At 45.1% G+C, this 20951-nt stretch overlaps 1 protein-coding gene across 1 annotated transcript in view; it reads right to left on the reverse strand.

Annotated features, from left to right (window-relative positions):
* The window catches only part of mtmr10 (myotubularin related protein 10), a 122139-nt gene that overhangs the window by 45169 nt on the left and 56019 nt on the right, over positions 1 to 20951 (reverse strand). The window contains exons 5-6 of the mRNA XM_084337493.1: positions 13596 to 13738; positions 30 to 123 (exon numbers count right to left, since the gene is read on the reverse strand). Of these exons, the coding sequence (XP_084193619.1) occupies positions 30 to 123; positions 13596 to 13738 (237 nt within the window). The remainder of the gene's footprint in view (positions 1 to 29; positions 124 to 13595; positions 13739 to 20951) is intronic.

Raw genomic sequence — 20951 nt, forward strand, 5'->3', positions numbered from 1 at the left:
GGAGAGTGAAATGCCTCTTTAATGTATACCTGAGGATCCATGGTACCGCTTCCGTAGATAATCGAAGCCAAACAGCAGCTGAGGGTCAGCAGGGTGGGAGTAGTGGGCGATAGCCAGGCAAACCTGAAATAGAAGAGTGGGGGTTAATGGAAAGACATGACTTTCAAAGAAGCAGAAACTACACAACATTCAGAGTTTTATTTGCCACATGGAAGCAATACAATCATACAGTTTTCATACAAAATCATAAATACAGTTCTACCATGGGCAAAAGGAGCAAGAAGAAGAATAAATCGTATGGTTACCTGCCCCCTATTCCTAAACCAAATTAACATGACACACAATGCAATGGAAGAACAACACATCTGTTATGTGTTTTGTGCCCTGATCAGGCGCTCCTAGTGTGATGTGTCGTGTCTAGTTGTAGTTCCCTGTCGTGGTTTTGTAGTCCTTATCATTTTCCCCTCCAGCTGTACCCATTTGTAATTAACCCAGGTGTATCTTGTCTCGTCATTCCCTCATGTATAAGTATTCTGTCTCTTCCGGCGGCTACGTGGTGTAGTGGGCAAGGCACTCGCCACGAAATGCTGGAGACGCTGGGCTCGTCAGTTCGAGCCCAGCGCTCCACATTTGCTTTCAGTTTAGCTGGTCGTCCGTACTAATACACATTGGCCGTATTAGGGGGTGGGAAACTGATGGGTGGGGATCGGGCGTTGTGGACAGCGACTCCTACAGGTCGGTTGGTGCGCCTGCGCAGTAGAATCAGGAAGTGTCGGGGGCAGCGTGAGCCTCCCACGCGTTACTCCTCGCCACTTAGAGATCGAGCTGCGCAGGTGAAAAGATGCGACTGCTGTTACCTCAAGTACCGGAGGGGACTTGTGCTATGTATGACTTAGTCAACATTGCAGCCGGCTTGTGGGAGGCAAGAAACAGCGTCCGTGACAGCCAGGGGAGGGTTGAATTGAATGATACAAAATTGGGATGGGAGAAAATATAGAAAATGGGAGAAAAAGTGGATAAAAAAAAAAAAGTATTCCGTCTCTTCCCTTTGTCTGATGCTGATCCTGTCTGTGCAGTTTGTGTTCTTGTTTGTCGTTACGTTATATTTCTTTTGTTCAATCCATGGTAATTAGTCATTAAATATTCTTTGTGATTACTTTGGCTACCGTCTCCTTATTATGTTACACTGACTCGACATTGAGCCTGCTAATTGTCAATGGTAACGTAATAACCTCTTATATCACTACTTGTCTTAAGGAAACCTCAATATGATCGCTGGAATATGCGGATATTAGTCAGGATAATGAGGTAAGGTTTTGCTGTCTATGTGCGTTCCATTTCCATGGCAATATTCAGTTTACTCATGTATACATGCATAAATTATATGAACTTCATATAAGCATCTTACTCTGGATAAAAAAATCACTATATAAATGTAGTCCATCCAGAGTGACAGGTTCAAATAAAACACTGTTTCTGCTGCTTTTGATGCATCACTTTCCTGAGTCCCGTCCACAAGAATTTAAACGGATGTGTCCCAAATGAAATGTGTAGCACTCAGCTACAGTAGTAGGGCTACTATTTACAAAGGCAATGGATGGATTCAGTGGAACAGGTGTGACTACTTCCTGTCTGGATTATTGTTGTGTGTTTGCCTAAATCAAAACATGAGATGTGACAGTTATAATATGGTCTAGCTAAATAACACTCCTTCTCTCCAACTGGAAGTAAATGACATTGGCTTTTACAGTCAGTCAAGGCCTCCTAATCTGCTGTAGTGACAGTTGACTGGAGATTATCTACAGTAATCTCACCAATGTAGGGTTTGTTATTGTTGTCCAATTGAAACCAGACACACACACACACCCCTGAAATTACAATAGCTATTTTATAAAAAAAATTGCACAGTAATGGTTAAATGAATGTAACTACAGTAGAAAGAGAAAACAAGTTTATTTTAAGTTAATAAAAAAAATTAAATAGAATAGAATATTCTAGTTATTGTCAAGTACATTTTTATATATACCTAGCATCATGCATGCATGTCTTTTATTTCTTTAAAATTCCACTCTGGGTCTCTTGTATTTATAGAAAAGCTGGTTTACATCAGCCAACTATGTGTGAGGTTTGGTCCGCTCCCCACCCACACGCTCCGTTCCTTTAAGGTATTTTGTTGATTAATTGCATTCGCCGCCACACGCTCCGTTCCTGTAAAGTGCCGTGTTGATTGGTGCTCTCCCCACCACACGCTTCTGGAGCAATGATCAATTTCATCCCGCAGCTGTCACAGCTTGTCATCAGCGCCCTGTGGCTTTATATACCCTGATTCCCCTAATATCGATGTTGGATCGTTTTGAATATTCTCCTGCATTTGCATGTCTCTTCCCGTCGCTGTTCCCTGTCTGTTGCTCCCCAGGACTTTCGTGAAGTAATCCCTGTGGAGAACCTGATTTCCCCGTACGAAGCTGCGCCTCGTTTATCTGCCCGCTTTACGCGTTGCGCTCTGGTGAGTTTTTGGAAACAGTTCTTTTTGGATCACCAGTTTTTTGTGTGTTTGTGAAACACCGAAGAGATCCCGTTTTTGTTATACTGTTCTCACCTATTTTTTGTTGTTGGATTTACACTTTGGATTACCGTATTGTTTTTTCTCTGGACTCTGCTACCTGTGTGTATCACACCGAAGATCAAGTCACTTGGATATTTATTTGGATCAGTCACCTCTCTGTTTCTGTTGTGCGCTGGGCTAACTGGGATTTCTCTCTCTCTCTCCGTTTCCACCTGGAGTGAATACTGGGAGGATCTGCAGAGCGGCTTCAGACGTCACAAGCTAATTCCTCACCACCACCTACTGGGAGAATCTGCAGAGCCGCAACAATCTTCACATGCCAGATTCCCCGTTTGTTCTGTTGCTCAACCTAATTCAATCCTGTGACTCTGAGAATAAATACGCCCTTGTTTTGGCTAACTCTGAAACAACTCTCTCTGTGCCGTTGCGCTTGAGGTCGGTTACAAACCCTAACACTATGTGCATATCGTCAGGCCAGAGATAGAGCCCTAAACTACTAGGCATGGTGCAGCTTCCTGTTTCACAAAGGCAATGCCAGTCATAGGTTTCCACTCCTACTAAACACACACAAGGAGGGCAGGGTTGAGCTTTTACTTGTGGTTATTACATTTCCTGGCGAGAGTGAGTGGAAGCTGATTGAGAGACACAATCGAGGCATCATTCAAATGACCCAGCTACATGTCCAAATGATCACCTTCCACTGCCGATAGTCCTGAGCAGAGATCACTTTGGCACAGCCACACAGAGAATGAATCCGTTACGCCTCAATCTGGTAATCTGGAGTTTAATGTTGCTTTGTGGTGTAATCTCCCTTTTAAAGACATCCGTCTGCTCACGTGGACCATGCAACGGAATAACTGTCTATTCAAGCTTTCACACTTAACCATAGTGTCACAGAAATGAATGAAACCTATAAATAAATAGGAGTAAGCCAACTGCATATGGGACACAGGACTGAATCTTTAGGTCAGTGGTAGAACAAAAAAATAATATTACACAGGCCATTCAGAGGTAGAGTTGAACGAGACAACATGAGGTGTGTGTGTGTGTGTACACACTTGTGTTTAGAGAGACACTTGTGTGCTACTCCAGACTGTAATTTCCTACAGCAAAGTAAGCAATTACAGATTGGCTTCTCTCCATATGTCACAAAAACAAACATGGACTGAGCCCTGGTTTAAATCCACGCTGTAATTACATACATGGTGTCCCCATATAGACCCACAAGGAGAGGGAGGGCAGTTAAACCACCGTTTACTGTGTCAACCCCTTAATGCAGAAACACCCCTCCCTGCAGGGCTTAGAGAGTCGCTGTACAGCACAGGACTCATCAGAGAGGTGGCTCGTCACAGTCACAGCAAGGTGTCAGTCTGTTTGTGTTCTTAAGAGTTACTCAACAGAGAGACTAGTATCAAAGGTGACCAGTTAAGACCCTGATCAAGGCAGCGCCACATTGTAATGTTGTTGTTAGCTCAGTGACGGGGATGTGTCGAGTAGGGCCGGACATGACCATTAAAAACCCTATCACAATATGTATGGGCAGGGCTATTATAATTATTTCCCATTTAATTTGGGGGCGACAGCGGCTCAGGAGGTAGAGCGCTTGTCTGGTAATTAAAAGGTTCCCGGTTTGATTCCGGCTTCTCCCGGCAGCATGTTGAAGCGTGTTGAGTAAGACATTTAACCCCCAATTGCTCCTGATGAGCAGGTTGGCACCTTGCATGGTTGCACATCAGTGTGTGAATGTGTGAGTGAGTGAATGGGTGAATTAACATAAGATTTCAGGATGTCTCAGATAGGGATCGACCGATATGGTTTTTTTCAGGGACAATACTGATTATTAGTAATCAAGGAGACCGATGGACGATATTTGGAGACGATATTCAGTTGCAGTAAATGTGAACTTCTTTGTGCAAAAATGCACTATAACACAAACCTGCCTTTAAATGTGTTTAATAGAATACAGAATATTGGAAGAATAAAAGTGCACAAGGTTCCCTGGAGGCACTGACCTTTGATTGACTGAAGGAATAAAACAACATATTCATTAGTGTAGAACGAATCACTTTACTTTTATCTTATTTTTTCACAATACTTTTTTCTGTTTTCTGACACATGACATGCCATTGAAAATCTATTTCACAGCGCTACTTATGACTACCGTCATGTGTGGTCTTGGTTGGCTCTGTTTATGTGTGGAACGATCCGATTCCATAGTTTATGGCATTGGCCTACTTTGGTTTGCATCCTAAATTAATTGGAAAACGCCTGCCTTTAAAAAAGAAAATGTCAGAAATGCAAGCTGAGGCCACAATGACACAAAGCATCTCTACCAGGCATTCCTGCGTCTCAGTAAGTCAACTATACAAGAACACGAAGGACAACTTTCTCTGATCAGATCTTCATGATCACAGTTAAATGAACAGATGAATGTTTCCTGTATACTCTTTTGACATATATTGGTCCTCGCATTGAACAGGAACGTGCAACAGACCACACAATGCACTGGCAAGTCAAATGAGTTCAGATGGCTGGTGCAGACACTAACACTGTCCTGATGACTGGTGCAGACACTAACACTGTCCTGATGACTGGTGCAGACACTACCAATGTCCTGATGACTGGTGCAGACACTAACACTGTCCTGATGACTGGTGCAGACACTAACACTGTCCTGATGACTGGTGCAGACACTACCAATGTCCTGATGACTGGTGCAGACACTAACACTGTCCTGATGACTGGTGCAGACACTACCACTGTCCTGATGACTGGTGCAGACACTACCAATGTCCTGATGACTGGTGCAGACACTAACACTGTCCTGATGACTGGTGCAGACACTACCAATGTCCTGATGACTGGTGCAGACACTACCAATGTCCTGATGACTGGTGCAGACACTAACACTGTCCTGATGACTGGTGCAGACACTACCAATGTCCTGATGACTGGTGCAGACACTACCAATGTCCTGATGACTGGTGCAGACACTACCAATGTCCTGATGACTGGTGCAGACACTACCACTGTCCTGATGACTGGTGCAGACACTACCACTGTCCTGATGACTGGTGCAGACACTACCAATGTCCTGATGACTGGTGCAGACACTAACACTGTCCTGATGACTGGTGCAGACACTAACACTGTCCTGATGACTGGTGCAGACACTACCACTGTCCTGATGACTGGTGCAGACACTACCACTGTCCTGATGGCTGGTGCAGACACTACCACTGTCCTGATGGCTGGTGCAGACACTACCAATGTCCTGATGACTGGTGCAGACACTAACACTGTCCTGATGACTGGTGCAGACACTACCAATGTCCTGATGACTGGTGCAGACACTACCACTGTCCTGATGACTGGTACAGACACTACCACTGTCCTGATGACTGGTGCAGACACTACCACTGTCCTGATGACTGGTGCAGACACTACCAATGTCCTGATGACTGGTACAGACACTACCACTGTCCTGATGACTGGTGCAGACACTACCACTGTCCTGATGACTGGTGCAGACACTACCACTGTCCTGATGACTGGTGCAGACACTAACACTGTCCTGATGACTGGTACAGACACTACCACTGTCCTGATGACTGGTGCAGACACTACCACTGTCCTGATGACTGGTGCAGACACTACCACTGTCCTGATGGCTGGTACAGACACTAACACTGTCCTGATGACTGGTGCAGACACTACCACTGTCCTGATGACTGGTGCAGACACTACCACTGTCCTGATGGCTGGTGCAGACACTAACACTGTCCAGATGGCTGGTGCAGACACTAACACTGTCCTGATGACTGGTGCAGACACTACCACTGTCCTGATGACTGGTGCAGACACTAACACTGTCCTGATGACTGGTGCAGACACTACCAATGTCCTGATGGCTGGTGCAGACACTAACACTGTCCTGATGGCTGGTGCAGACACTACCACTGTCCTGATGACTGGTGCAGACACTAACACTGTCCTGATGACTGGTGCAGACACTACCACTGTCCTGATGACTGGTGCAGACACTAACACTGTCCTGATGACTGGTACAGACACTAACACTGTCCTGATGACTGGTGCAGACACTACCACTGTCCTGATGACTGGTACAGACACTACCACTGTCCTGATGACTGGTACAGACACTACCACTGTCCTGATGACTGGTGCAGACACTACCACTGTCCTGATGACTGGTGCAGACACTAACACTGTCCTGATGACTGGTGCAGACACTACCAATGTCCAGATGACTGGTGCAGACACTAACACTGTCCAGATGGCTGGTGCAGACACTACCACTGTCCTGATGGCTGGTGCAGACACTACCACTGTCCTGATGGCTGGTGCAGACACTAACACTGTCCTGATGGCTGGTGCAGACACTACCACTGTCCAGATGACTGGTGCAGACACTACCAATGTCCTGATGGCTGGTGCAGACACTACCAATGTCCCGATGACTGGTGCAGACACTACCACTGTCCAGATGACTGGTGCAGACACTACCACTGTCCAGATGACTGGTGCAGACACTACCACTGTCCTGATGACTGGTGCAGACACTACCACTGTCCAGATGACTGGTGCAGACACTACCAATGTCCTGATGGCTGGTGCAGACACTACCACTGTCCTGATGGCTGGTGCAGACACTACCACTGTCCTGATGGCTGGTGCAGACACCAACACTGTCCTGATGGCTGGTGCAGACACTACCACTGTCCTGATGACTGGTGCAGACACTACCACTGTCCAGATGGCTGGTACAGACACTACCACTGTCCTGATGACTGGTGCAGACACCAACACTGTCCTGATGGCTGGTGCAGACACTACCACTGTCCTGATGGCTGGTGCAGACACTACCACTGTCCTGATGGCTGGTGCAGACACCAACACTGTCCTGATGGCTGGTGCAGACACTACCAATGTCCCGATGACTGGTGCAGACACTACCACTGTCCTGATGACTGGTGCAGACACTACCAATGTCCTGATGACTGGTGCAGACACTACCAATTAAACGACGGGTGAAACACTGAAAGTAGGGAAACATTCTCATCATTCGGTCTACATTTGAAAGCCAACGCATCAGTGGAAATTGTCTTCTCTGTTTAAATTGGCGACCTATTGAGTTTGTGTGGGACAGACAGGGTAAACATCAAAAGTAGATATTTTTTTGGTCTGCCAGTCAAAGACAGTTTAACCACATAACTGTGCCCGTGCGCGGAACGCACGAAAGGCATGTCACTTTGCGAGCGTCAAGCGGCTCAGGGCTGCATTTTTCGCCAAATATATTGCGACAGATCTCCTCCCCCCTCCCATGGATATGTGAAGGATGGGAGATACTTCTGCCACAGAAGGAGTAGAGTCAATTAGGTAGATGATTAGTACTGATAGAATACACCTGCGCAGCATTAGTTCACACACATCTCATATGCAGGGGGGGGCTGTGTAGCGCAGCGGACTAAGCGGTAGTGTGATCCTCCCACGCATTACACTCGCCCAGTTAGAGTCCTCGCTGTCAGGTGAAAAGAAGCGTCTGGCTGACTCCACATGTGATAGTCTTCAACCCTCCCTAGGCCGGCAAGTGGGGGGGAAATGCGTGCAACGGCCAGGAAGGGAATTGGCATAACGACTAAATTGGGGATGGGAGAAAAATACGGAAAATATATTAATACAACTGCGCATAATTAGTTGACACTAGGGCTGTCCCCGACTAAGGATTTGGATGGTCGACTATGATTGGCCAAAATTTGCCGTTAGTCGACTATATATATATATTTTTTTTTATCATTCCATTTGGGCTGTGGGGGGTGCTTAATGTCTGAAGAAGTTGACTGAAGGCTTCTTGTCCTCTGCAAAAGCATGCAATTGGTCCACTGATGGATACATCTTGATATTTGTCTAGTCTAGTGTGTTCATTAGATGGTGAAATCCTCTTTCAGTGCCTCTGTGCCTGTTTTCGTAGGCAGTTAGCTTCTGGTATGCGTGCCATTAGCGTTAGCCACGCTTCTAGGCCGTTACACCGGTTCCTGACAGGCAGCGAGCGAGCGAACTGGAGACGAAATCGCGCGCGACACTGTCCTGATATGAGGCGGCGCGTGTCCGAGTGTGTCTGTGTGTGTTAACGGGGGCAAAGCAGCCTGCAATTCTTGACCAATAAAAAGTGTTTAGGGGCGGGACTCTGCCAAGTAATCGCTCAACTAGAGACACAGCGAGCGAATATTTGAGGGGGGAACGACATCGCCGCTCAGTTCGCTGTCGCTCGCGGCAGGTCAGGATAGTCTGATTGAAACGAATACATTTTAATCATTTTCGCAATCACGCTCGCTCGTGTCGCTCCCTGTCAGGAAGGGGTGTTAGCCACGCTTCTAGGCCTCTTCTAGGGGTCAGCCCTAGTTGACACACATCTCACGTGCACACACCCCAGACACACACACACTACAAAGCCACTTGGTTAGTCAGGAGTAAGTTGAGCGGAGGTGAGGTTGGAGTTGTTGTATTGAGAGAGAGAGAGAGAGAGAGAGATTGTTTGTTCAGAGTTGTGACGGTGAGAGGTAGTGAAAGGTGAGGAGAAAGCGAGTAGGTGTTCTTTGTGTACTGGACCCTGGACTGGCTGAGATTCCCCCTTGTGTACTGACCCTGGACTGGACAACTATCCTGAATTGAGAACAATCCCTTTTTCTGTCGGCGAGCCCGTTTTGTGTTTTTGACCTCGGACTGAATCACGACCATTCATTCTGCCCTGAATTCAATAAATATTTGTATTGATTGATATTGCTCATGTGGACATTCGAATTTGAACCGTGGCGAGCCTGAACACTACCAGGTTTGTCACAATATATATTACCGTTCGAAAGATCTATTTGTTGCCGTTCGAACACCACCTCACTCGACCAAATCCGTGCCTCGGTTCTCGAGTTACCCGATGATATGTCAGGCGAGCGTCCTTTTACGAGCCCAGATGACCACCCCGGACTAGAGACGCTCCAGAACTGACAATCATCCGCTGATGGCGAACATTATTGGTCAGTGTTGTAGCCAATGAGTGTACCTTTCCAACGACACCATACGTGGGGGGGGGGTGCAACTAAGGGATCTAGGTGAAAGTTGACGAACGAAAACCAGAAGTCAATCAGACTTCAGAACAAATGGCGGTGGATGAGGAAATGGATTTTGGAGAGCTTTTTTTTAACACCGGTTATATTCGGACGTCTCTCAAAGACCCATTTCTGAACAGATATTTATAAAATTGCAACCACTACAGAAAAATGTGAGTACACAAGTTCAAGTTCAACTCAAGTTCAGACCTCTGTTACTCCATTTCATTAGCACTAAAAGTGATTTCCAGACCAGCCTCATGCATGTGCTATAAGTATATAAAGTATAAAGCTAAGCTTTGCAAAAAAAAGTATGCAAAAAAGAAAATTGTCACTTTTCTGGGTGCCTGTTAACACATTGGTTGCCAGCCGGATATGACGATTTATCGCTTGGATGCCACCACGTTAATCAATGGGAGGACGAGCACATTTGCAAGGGATTAAACTATATCTTAAAGTATGGCTATGTGTCTAATACACCCGTCGCTTATCAATGACTTGCTTGCAGTCAACATGTACGAAACGGATTGTTTTTTCATCAGTACATTTCCGTTTTATACCGTTTTGAATAAGAGTATAGTTTTGGAGAGTTCTAGAAATCTCAGAGAAATTCCGCGAAAATAGCCATTTACTGGAATACACAAAACACGCTGTCATTTTCCGGCTGATTTATGAATAGTTTTCAAATAGACGCTAGATTATCGAGAGTATTTGTGTTCTTATGCACGATACAAAAGCGGGCTGAAAAATCATTTATTCGTGCCGCACTCAGCGCCAAACGCCACACGTTGTGAAATCTGTGAAAAACAACTCTGATTAACCCAAAACTGGTAACAGATTCCTTACCTCAGATCAGATGTTCTGCAAAAAGATGAATCCAATTCCTGATCGCCATTCCAAATATTGATCGCGTTTATTGATCCAACCTTATAGTCCGAAACACATAATCCAAGCTGCTCCCAGCCTCGCCAGTGAATCTGGTAACACGACACTGCTTGCCAGAGATGGGAAAACCCTGGACCGGAGTTTTTCTCTGATGCAGTTTTTCACTCAATCCAATCCAATGATGTGCATTACCATCCGGGAGACGATAGGGGGCGGTATTTGCCATTTTCGAGCTCAGAGCCATTCCCAATGATAATGTCAGGCTGGACGGATGAAAAATGAATGGATATTGCTAATAAAATAAATAACGATTAAATAACGAGAAATCTCGTTATTGGCAACCAGCGCATGGCGGCCAATAACAAGAAATCTCGTTGTTGGCAAATAATGTGTTAAGAGGTTAATGGGCTGCTAACGTTAAGTCGTCAGTCCATTATTGTGTGTCGGTACGTTGTGAAATAATAATAATAGATACAATTGTTAAATATCATTAAATTTACAGACAGATGTATATGAAACCTATGGAACCCGTTCTAGTGACTGGCTGGTCCTCACAGGGGTTTAAATCTGCATTTTGCAATGACGCCCCTAGCTCATAGAATTAACTCAAACAGTCCTTAAAGCTTGAGATTCTCCCCTCTGTTGCAGAATTTAAAACCTTGATCTCGAACCTTTGCCAATCAACTTGTATGCGTTTAAAATTATTTGTTATCCTTGCTTTTTGCCTCGTCTTCTTACGATTTTATATGCTTTTTTTTGTCTTATTTTTGTATGTACACTCAACGTGACTATAAATGAGGGAAACCGCAGTTGCCTTTCAAGTTTAAATAAAAAATTTAAATGAAATGAAATATAGGATGCGTGTATGTTCATGTGTGTATGAGCGAGGGGGAGAGAGAAACTGAACTTTCGACAGCTCCTCTGACCGACTGCAGAGTGGGATTTGCATCTTTGGCTCCTCTTTCTTTGGAAATATCATCTTTTGATTTGATCAAATCAATCAAATCAAATCAAAAGATGATATTTCCAAAGAAAGAGGAGCCAAAGATGCAAATCCCACTCTGCAGTCGGTCAGAGGAGCTGTATCTTTGAGATGTTATGACGACAATAACCACCACTACAAAGACCAGGTTTTAGGCAAAGGAATAAAAGGATAAAAATTAACTATCTTGGCTAATATAAAAAACATGCTTAAAATTGTATCGCTGTCATCGTGGCAAACTAATCATCTGACCAAAAATTACAGCTATTTTCTTTCCTCAGTACCGCCGTATGTTATTGTTCCTTGCAGCAATTGAAGCTTTGTCCCATTGAGATTCAGGATCGCAATACGGTTTAAGTTATGTAAAAGAATTCCAGAGACAATCCCACTAAGGCTCAATTTCCGTGAGAATCACCCTTTAAGACGAGGAACAAGGGACAAGGAGCTCTGGGAGGGCTCCCGGCACATACAGATTCATGTCATGCACTTCCCAAGACATTTCTGACTGAGCCCGACGATCAATAGCAATAGCATTTGCATTTGCAGAGTTGCCAATGAGCTAAAGGGGGCTGAATGGGCTTATTGTTCCTGTAGGCTGGTACTTGTGATGGTGATTTTAAAAACCCCAATCCAGGCGTCACATGTTGCCAGAGGCTGGCAGGTTCCGCTTAGGGTGACAACTCGCCTGTCTGTCTTCCTCCCAGGATTCAGACTCACAGGCCGAAGTCTTTTGTACAATACAACCCCGCCCCCTTTGAATGAACAGAGTGAAGTCGGAGTCTGTTCTCTGAAATATTGGCTTGACCCTGTTTGTTGTGGTCCTGTTGAGTTCAATATAAATGGTAAATGGTGCATTTATATAGCGCTTTTATCCAAAGCCCTTTACAATTTGTTCCTCACATTTTACCCGTTCACTCACATATGGTGGGGGCAACCATGCAAGGTGCCAACCTGCTCATCGGGAGCAATTAGGGGTTAAGTGTCTTGCTTAAGGACACTTTGACACACTGCCCGGGAATTTAACCGGGAACCTCCGGATTACCAGACGACTGCTCTACCTCCTAAACCATTGTCGCCCCTTTATATTGGGAAGGTTCCCGGTTCGATTCCTGCAAACAAAATTGAAAAGCTCTTTGGATAAAAGCACTATTTAAATGCACCATTTACCATTTTATATAAAGCAGTTGTCCCGGTCACTTTTGAGGTGAGACATTGCCATAGAAGTAACACCCATCATATTATTCACTTTTTTTGGGGATGATTCCGACAAATTGTTAGCAAAAATGATGATGCATCGTCTTTGGAAGCTATGCTTAGATTCAAATGTATTGTCATTATACAGGTACGGCACGAAAATAGGTTTGGCATCCAACCAGAGTGCAATTGTAGCTGTAAGTGCAACAGCAATATACAATGGTGATTAAACCGGGTACAAAATATACAAATTAGTACTACTGAGTGAAGTGGTAATCAGATGTATGTACAGAGTTGTAGTATTATTATGTACAATGATACAGGTATAAAGACAGTATGGTAGTAGTCATACTGGCCAGCAGCGTAACTAGTAAGAGTAGGATATGTACAGATATAGATATAGTATCTACAGATATGTAAAAGGACCATGTGCAGGTAAATACAGACAGGTGTGTGGATAGATATATATGCGGTGAGAATAAATATATATATATGGTTTATACAGCATTTGTACATGCTATCGTACAGAGCTATGGGTTATATGCGGGTGTATAAGTAAGTATATAGAGGGGCTATATGCAGATATATTCAGGCAAATATGGATATATTTGGGACGATTCCTACAAATTGTTAGCAAAAATAATGATACATTGTCCTTGGAAACTATGCATTCCGTAATGGTAAGTAGGGCAGAGTAATAGCTTGCAATCCACTGAGCTACGGTTCACAAATAACCTACAAGCTCTTATCTCGTCACTGGGATCGATGGAAACGTCAACATTCCTGTTCATACTATTTATACATTAAACAGACCTTCTTCCAGGAAACGTCAGGAAACACTCACCTTCTTGGCACTCTCGGGCCCGGCCTCATCAAAGCAGAACCTGATGATGCGGAAGTCCTTGCAGTACAAGATGAGCTCGGTGGGGTTGAACTTCAGTTTCTGGTTTGACCCCAGAACCTTCCTCTTCCTCTTTGTATCGTTTACTGAGAGGAAGAAAAACACAGAACTCGGACTGAGAAGACTGAGAGAGAGAGAGAGAGATAGAGAGAGGGATAGAGAAAGATAGAGAGAGAGAGAGAGAGAGAGAGAGAGAGAGAGAGAGCTGATGGGTCAATGCCTGGGAGCAATGGAAAATGGGAAGGAGAACCTTTGGGAAGAACTTATTTTTATGAATCCCCTTGAGGAAATCCATCCTCTGCATTTGACCCATCCTAAACATTTTGGAGCAGTAGGCACCTGGGGACCAACTCCAGTTGTAATGCCAGTACCTTGGTCAAGGCAAGAATAAGTACCTAGCATCTCTTTCATATGGTGTGGGAGGAAACCAGAGTGCCCGGAGGAAAACCACACAAACACGTTGAGAACATGCAACCTACACACAGAAAGGCCCCTGCTGGGGTTTGAACCCAGGACCCTGCTGACCATTGTGCCACCCCTATTACAGCGCTCGTACTACACAGACAGGAATATAGGCCATCCACGTAAACCATGGTCACTTAAATATCTGGTATTAAAATATTTTGCAGACAAAGCTTGTCATTCAAAACCAGAGAGAAGGTGTCCTGAAATAAGATATAGCAAAAGGAGAAGAAAAAGAAAGGGGACATGCATTATAAATGGCCTTTTCCAGTATTTAGCATTGATTTATAGCAATAGGGGTTAGTATCAATGGGTCTGTGTCTCTAATTAGCCTTTATTAACTCATCAGTCTAGTCTCGAGTTCACGAGATCTTCCCTCACTCAACTAAGCCGTTCTGGTTTGACGGTATTCCTGACGTGAATAGGGTACTGATCTGCAGTAACGCCCCCTCTATGGTTGTAGTGCATAGTGTAACCCGACACTTCCTCAAACGGGTTTTGACAGGCAGAGAACGAGTGAGAGGGAGAGAGATAGATAGAGAGGGAGAGTGAGAAAGGGACCGGCGGGAGTCGCGAGTCCGTGCAGAAATGTGTGTGCGCCATCTCTCTCCCTCGTCGGGGACACACACACACAAACTTGACTGCGTGTGTGTCGGGGACGTAGGGGTAGGCGTAGTGTGAACCCGACACTTCCTCAAATGGGTTTTGACAGGCAGAGAACGAGCAAGGAGAGAGAGAGATAGAGAGAGAGAGAGAGTGAGGGACGGCGAGAGGGACTGTGCAGAAGTGTGTGTAAATGTGTGTGCACCATCTCTCTCCCTCGTCGGGGACACACACACAAACTTGACTGCGTGTGTGTCGGGGACGCATCTCTCCTCTCTCTCTCTCTCTCTCCCCCTCTCTCGCTTGCTCGTTCTCTCTCTCGTATGTATCACGCTGTGTGGGTGACTGTCACTAAAAAAACGCTTATGGGCGGAGCCCATCCAATAACAGCCTGAAATCCTGAGGCTGGAAAATGATGCGTTTTTTTTTGTTTTTCTCCCCGGCCCAATTTAGCCACTGTGCCAATCCCCCCCCTTCCCTACCTGGCTGCTGTATGCATGTTCTCCTACGAGTCGGTACAAGGGCGTCCCAAAGCCGACCGCACGCTTCCTCCGATACGTGAGGCGACTGCCAGTGACGTCTTTTTTTCACTTGGCAGCGAGGACTCTCATTGGTGAAGTGTAACGCGTGGGAGGGCACGCTATCTCCACCAAGTCCTGCCCCCGCTGAGCAAGCGCCGAGACCTGACCTGTAGGCGTCGCTGTCCACAACGCCAGATTCCCACCCGCCAGCTTCCCACCCCCTAATACTGCCAATTGTATTAGTATGAACGACCAGCCAAGCTGGTAGCAACGCCGAGAGCTGGGCTCGAACCCAGCATCTCCTGCGTTGGTGACGAGCGCAATCTCCGCTACGCCACCTGACCGCCTGGAAAATGATGCTTTTGAGTACTCCATTAGAAATATAAAACAATGATTTTTTTTGAGAAAAAATTATTACAGATGTGTTCAATAGACTCACATGAATTGTGTAGAGTTGCCCAAATAGTGCAAGGAATAGCAATGCATGTCCCCTTTAACATCATCCCAAGAACCAAACAAATCTCAAACCAACTAACGCCATGTGGTCCCTAATAGCCAATTTCAGAGAGATGTTGTTCACTAATACACTGACACAAACTTGAGTGACCTCTGGGTGGCTTTGCCAGGCCAGCACTATGACAAAGGACACATGCAAAGGCCAGAGACAGAAGGAAACAAAGCTTCATGCTCCACCAGTTTAACTCCATCAGCCCCCCGCTGCCTGTGAGCCGTGTCAGCAACGAGCTACATAAACCAGTTTAATCCCAGACAGGCTGCTCCGTCACAGCCCACCACTCTGGACTGTGACCTCATCGTGAAGATACCAACAGATCACTGCCCAGCCGAGGACAGACGTTAACTGGCTTCAGTTAATGAGGTGTACCCTAAGCCCATCTAGGTGTATCATCTAGGAGGTTAGGGCTGCACAATTGTGAAAAGAAATAATAATTGCAATTGTTTTGCTCGATATTGTGATCATGATTATTAATCACGATTAATGGAATTACAAACCTGCCATTTACTTTTTTCTTATTTTCTTCCAGAGCCCTCCCCTCAACATGCACATGCATGGAGGAGATACAGACACAGGCTAAGTTACTAGGCCTGTAAATGATTGAGTTAGACCATTATTTACACACGAATGTTCATTACATATACAAACATTTTCTCCCATCCCCCAATTTGGTTGTTATGCCAATTCCCTTCCTGGCCGTTGCGCTGCCCTACTGTCAGTCTGGGGAGGGTGTAGACTACCCCACGCCACCTCCGATACACAGTCGCTTCTTTTCACCCGATAGCGAGGAGTTTCACTGGGAGGTTCACGCAATCTCCCATTCCAGGTCACCTCCCCCCGCTGAACAGGTGCCCCGACCGACCAGGAGTTGCTATTGTAACGACCAGGACTCATACCCCACATTCACAGCAGAGACGCTTGTTATTTATCAATGAGAATTACCATAAACGCGAGAGATTAACAGGAGAGGTGACAACAAGTGACCATTACAGAATAAACCAGAATGTAGGCAGGTATGGAATTCTGTTTAACAGCCTACCACTGTGGTGCGGGAGGGGTCGGCGTTGACCATGCTCTTAACACAAAAAACTATTTCAAAGGTGATGCTCTTTTTCAAAGTGTATTGTATAAGAACAGGTATACTAAATGGAATGTGTCAATATGCAGCCCTGAAGTGGTCAAATCAGGTAAAGAGAGCCCAATTCAGATACAGTAGATAATGACTGGATCTATAACTCGTCTCAGCCACCAGGAGAAAACTATAATAGGCTACATCAATAAACAATAAACAATCTTGAATCTTTAATCAAAGAAAGAGAAGACAACTTGGCCATTTGTTCATGCACTTTCAGGCTGGTTAAGTAAGCGGCTCGAGCTTCTTCCAATAGGCCCATAAACAAGTATAAGCAGTATCACTGCATCTGTCAAAATATGTGACACAACATCTTAAACTGGAGAAACTCAAGACTCACGATAAAAGGCTCCTCAGATTCATTTTAAATGTAGAGTCTATTTATGGTCGACATCAAAAGGTAAACTTAGGCCCCGTTTAGACGGAAACGCTAGCAGGTGAATCTGCACAAAAAAAAATTCGGATGTGCCTTTCGTTTATACGGAAACAGCGTTTTTACTCATCTAAACTGTCAAACCGCATAAAACGATGACGAAAGGGTTGTTAAGGCTCTCGTCGCGTGTACTGCTTACATCACAGGCATGCGTCAGTAGCCTAGAAGCGTAAACAAAGCATGTCTGATTCTATCCATGGCGATCACCTGAAGGCTACATTGGCAGTACTTTTAAATACACAAGAATCTGTCCCGCGGCGTGACTGGACCCACTGTCTGTGAGTGACTCTGCTTTGGTCCAATCACATTCCCCACCCACAGTCTGCGAATCAGAGGCAGAGTAGGGCGGGTCTTCACAGCACGTCATGTGACATATGGGCCAATCGTGTGACAGCGGGGCTCAGTCGTCTGGAGTCGTTACAGCCTCGTCTGCACGGATAATTCCATCCCAAAACGATAGTCTAAACGCAAAATTAAAAGTGAAACCGTAAGACGACTTTTGCGGTTTCTGTTCAGACTCTCTCCGTCTAAACGTAGCCTTAGTCCCCCACCTTTTTTCCATTTCTCTTTTCTTTTCTTATTTTTTCAATCGTCTTTTTTCAAGTGTTTATTTGTATTGTTAGATGTTTTACGTTTATAAGATGCTTTCATGAGTACAGATCAGGGACACGCTGATCAGAAACGATACAGTGCAAATAAAACATTTGCTTATGTAACTGTACATAAACATATCACATGAGAACACAATGTACTTTCATTGTACTTTAGTTGTAAATTGTATATTTGTATAGTGTTGGGACTTTATTCCTCTTTTACTTACTTATTTTTTTACTGTATGAAGCACATTCTCAGGGGCTCATACAGAACCAAACATTTCACTGTAAAGTACATGTACTTTATATGTGACAAATAAAAGCAAACTTGAATCGAACAGTGAACAGTGCAGTGAATTTTGGGGAACTACAGCATGTTGCTGCAGAACTTCTATCCAGTGGTAGTAGACACCAACTGTAATTGACCTATCTAGCTACATGGCCGTTAAAGAACCCAGGGCGCGTGAATACTTTCCCTAAGGTGGTTGCCCTTCCACGTTCGGTTTGCGCGATCTGATTGGCCACTGACCTGCGCTATTACGCCCCCCTCGTAAGTAGAGAGTCGGCGCTGCACTCAACCGATTCATTCAACAGGAAGCGATTTGAGAGTACAATACACCATCACGCCAGAGTGGATAAAGAAATGCTCCAGAAATGAATATGCGTAGGGAAAGGCTTAACGAGCACACACAAAAGCACACACGCATGATATCCGATTTATTAATGCCAAATAATGGACGACGACCGCAATTGGCACTTGAAAAGTGTAAATGATGGATTAGTCAGTAACAATTCATGACAGCTTGTATAGCTCAACTGGTTATTGCCCTGCCTGTGGACCATATGGTCCCCGGTTCGAATCTCTTGCTTACTTTTTTTTCTTTTCGTAACGTTAAATAATCTATCCACTCGCGTGTCCCAAAAAGGACAATAACACCACCTTATGCATACTGCACCTTATGTGAATACTGTGATACTGTGAATACTGTATATTTCAGTTGGTTAGATAGTCAATTCTATTGACTTATTTGTTTACCCTGCTTGTGTTGTTTTCACTACCTGTGTACCCCCCCCCCCCCCCATGCTGGTGTGATGCCTGAATTACCCCAAGGGGATCAATAAAGAAATATCTTATCTTATCAACCAGAGTGGATAAATTAATTAACGTTACTGTAACTGAGGGGTTACAAAACCCTGACTGTATTAAAGATTGTGATAGATTAAACCACTGCTAGTTATGTACTTTAATTACTGGCCACTGCTAGTTATGTACTTTAATTACTGGCCAGACAGTACATCAAATATAGATGGTGAACACCCACAAGAACACGGCATTGACACAGAAATACTATTGGAGGGTAATTTATTATTATTAGGCAACGTTAGGTTACAGAATGAGAATTAGGGTCGCGCTTGTATGGCAAAGAATATACGTAAAGTCAGTCAAGAGCATAAGTCACTAAGAATAGCAGGAATCCTACGATGGGTCTAAGCTGACGCCACCTGTTGTATAGTAGCAATTATATAGGGCAACACTGGTACCAACTGGAGACAATGGGTTCCCTCCGGGGTGTAAGGCCTGGAGGGTAGAGGAATGTTCGGGTACTCCGTCTGATTCAATGAGGAATAAAGAGACTCCAGGTACAGGAGTCGGTGCTTGTAAACTCCCTTGATCAGCAGCAAAAGCAATAGTTGTAATCCAAAATGCTCGACAGCATTGATGACAGCTAGCCAGCCCCGTCCACGAGGCAGGCCCGAGTGGTAATCCTCACGAGGTTGAATCCCAAACGATAGTGGAAATCAACGATGCTCTTCTCCGGTAGTCACGTCCCAAAGCAATATAATCCAACCAGGAATGGTTTTGCAATCGCCGACGCCGATTCTCCTGTGTACATGTCCAACGGTTCTCCGCCTAGGACTCCTCGGGTGTGGGCGACGTATTTAGGCCACACAGCCTGGTTAAGTGCACTAGCTAAAGACACGACGAACTGATGGGTAATGCTACACACGGAAGAACTGTGGCCGCACGATATACAATAAATGATCGACTATTTACTTCACATTAGATTAAGTCGAACTCAACGTTACTTCATTAAACTCTGACACTTTTACCATTCTATTCGCACGCGGTTCTCAATGCTCTATTTAGACGCAAGGTTGCTCACTTCACTGCACGTTGACTCGTGGTGAAGGTGGGTAAGGGTACTGCTGTTTACACCTGCGCCAATATATATACTTAAGTGAATATCTAGTCCCAACCTCAGTCCTTGTCTCGTATTACTACGCTGACTCTGGGCATGTTCTGACATGCCTGCAGTTGTCTTTGAACTTGCCGTTGGGGGCTTGCGCGCTGGCGCCTGGGGGCGTTGTCCAATAGGAGAGCGAATATTACTCTGGTCTGAACGCAGGTAAAGGGATATTCCGTGTATATATATAAATAATATACAAAGTATATCAAACGATACATATATATATTCAGTTTAATCTGGCCCTTCACAACAGTTACAGAAAATAGCGTAGGTGAGTGGCCAATCAGATTGCGCAAACCGAACGCGGAAGGACAACCACCTTAGGGAAAGTATTCACGCACCCAGGGCGCCTAAGAGTAGGGGGTTCCCCAACGTTCCTGGCCAAATCCCCAATCTGGTCTCTGACATCAATGCCACCTAATCATCCCTCCCCCTTAATTGGCTGTCTCCTGAGCCTTTCAGCCATTGCGTAGTGTGATGTGTGCCTGGTGCCAGTGTATGGCAGCCATTAAGCCTGCATAGCCCAAGGTTGGGTGCTACACAGTGGTTGTGAAGGAGGCAATTTCCACTAGGGATGCCCCGATCGATCGGCCAGCGATCGGTATCGGCCGATATTCAGTATAAATATGAGATCGGTGAATTCCGATAATGCTTTATTTTCGCAGATCGTGAAAACCGATAGAAAAACATGATCCAATTCTTAGCGGAGTTCTCACTCGCTGACTTCTCTCTCAGGCACACAGAGCTGCAGCGCACGGCCCCTCCCCCTCATCCTCATCCTCCCCCTGCCCC

Source organism: Notolepis coatsorum, assembly GCF_963971535.1.
Source record: "Notolepis coatsorum genome assembly, chromosome: 20".
NCBI classification, from domain to species: domain Eukaryota; kingdom Metazoa; phylum Chordata; class Actinopteri; order Aulopiformes; family Paralepididae; genus Notolepis; species Notolepis coatsorum.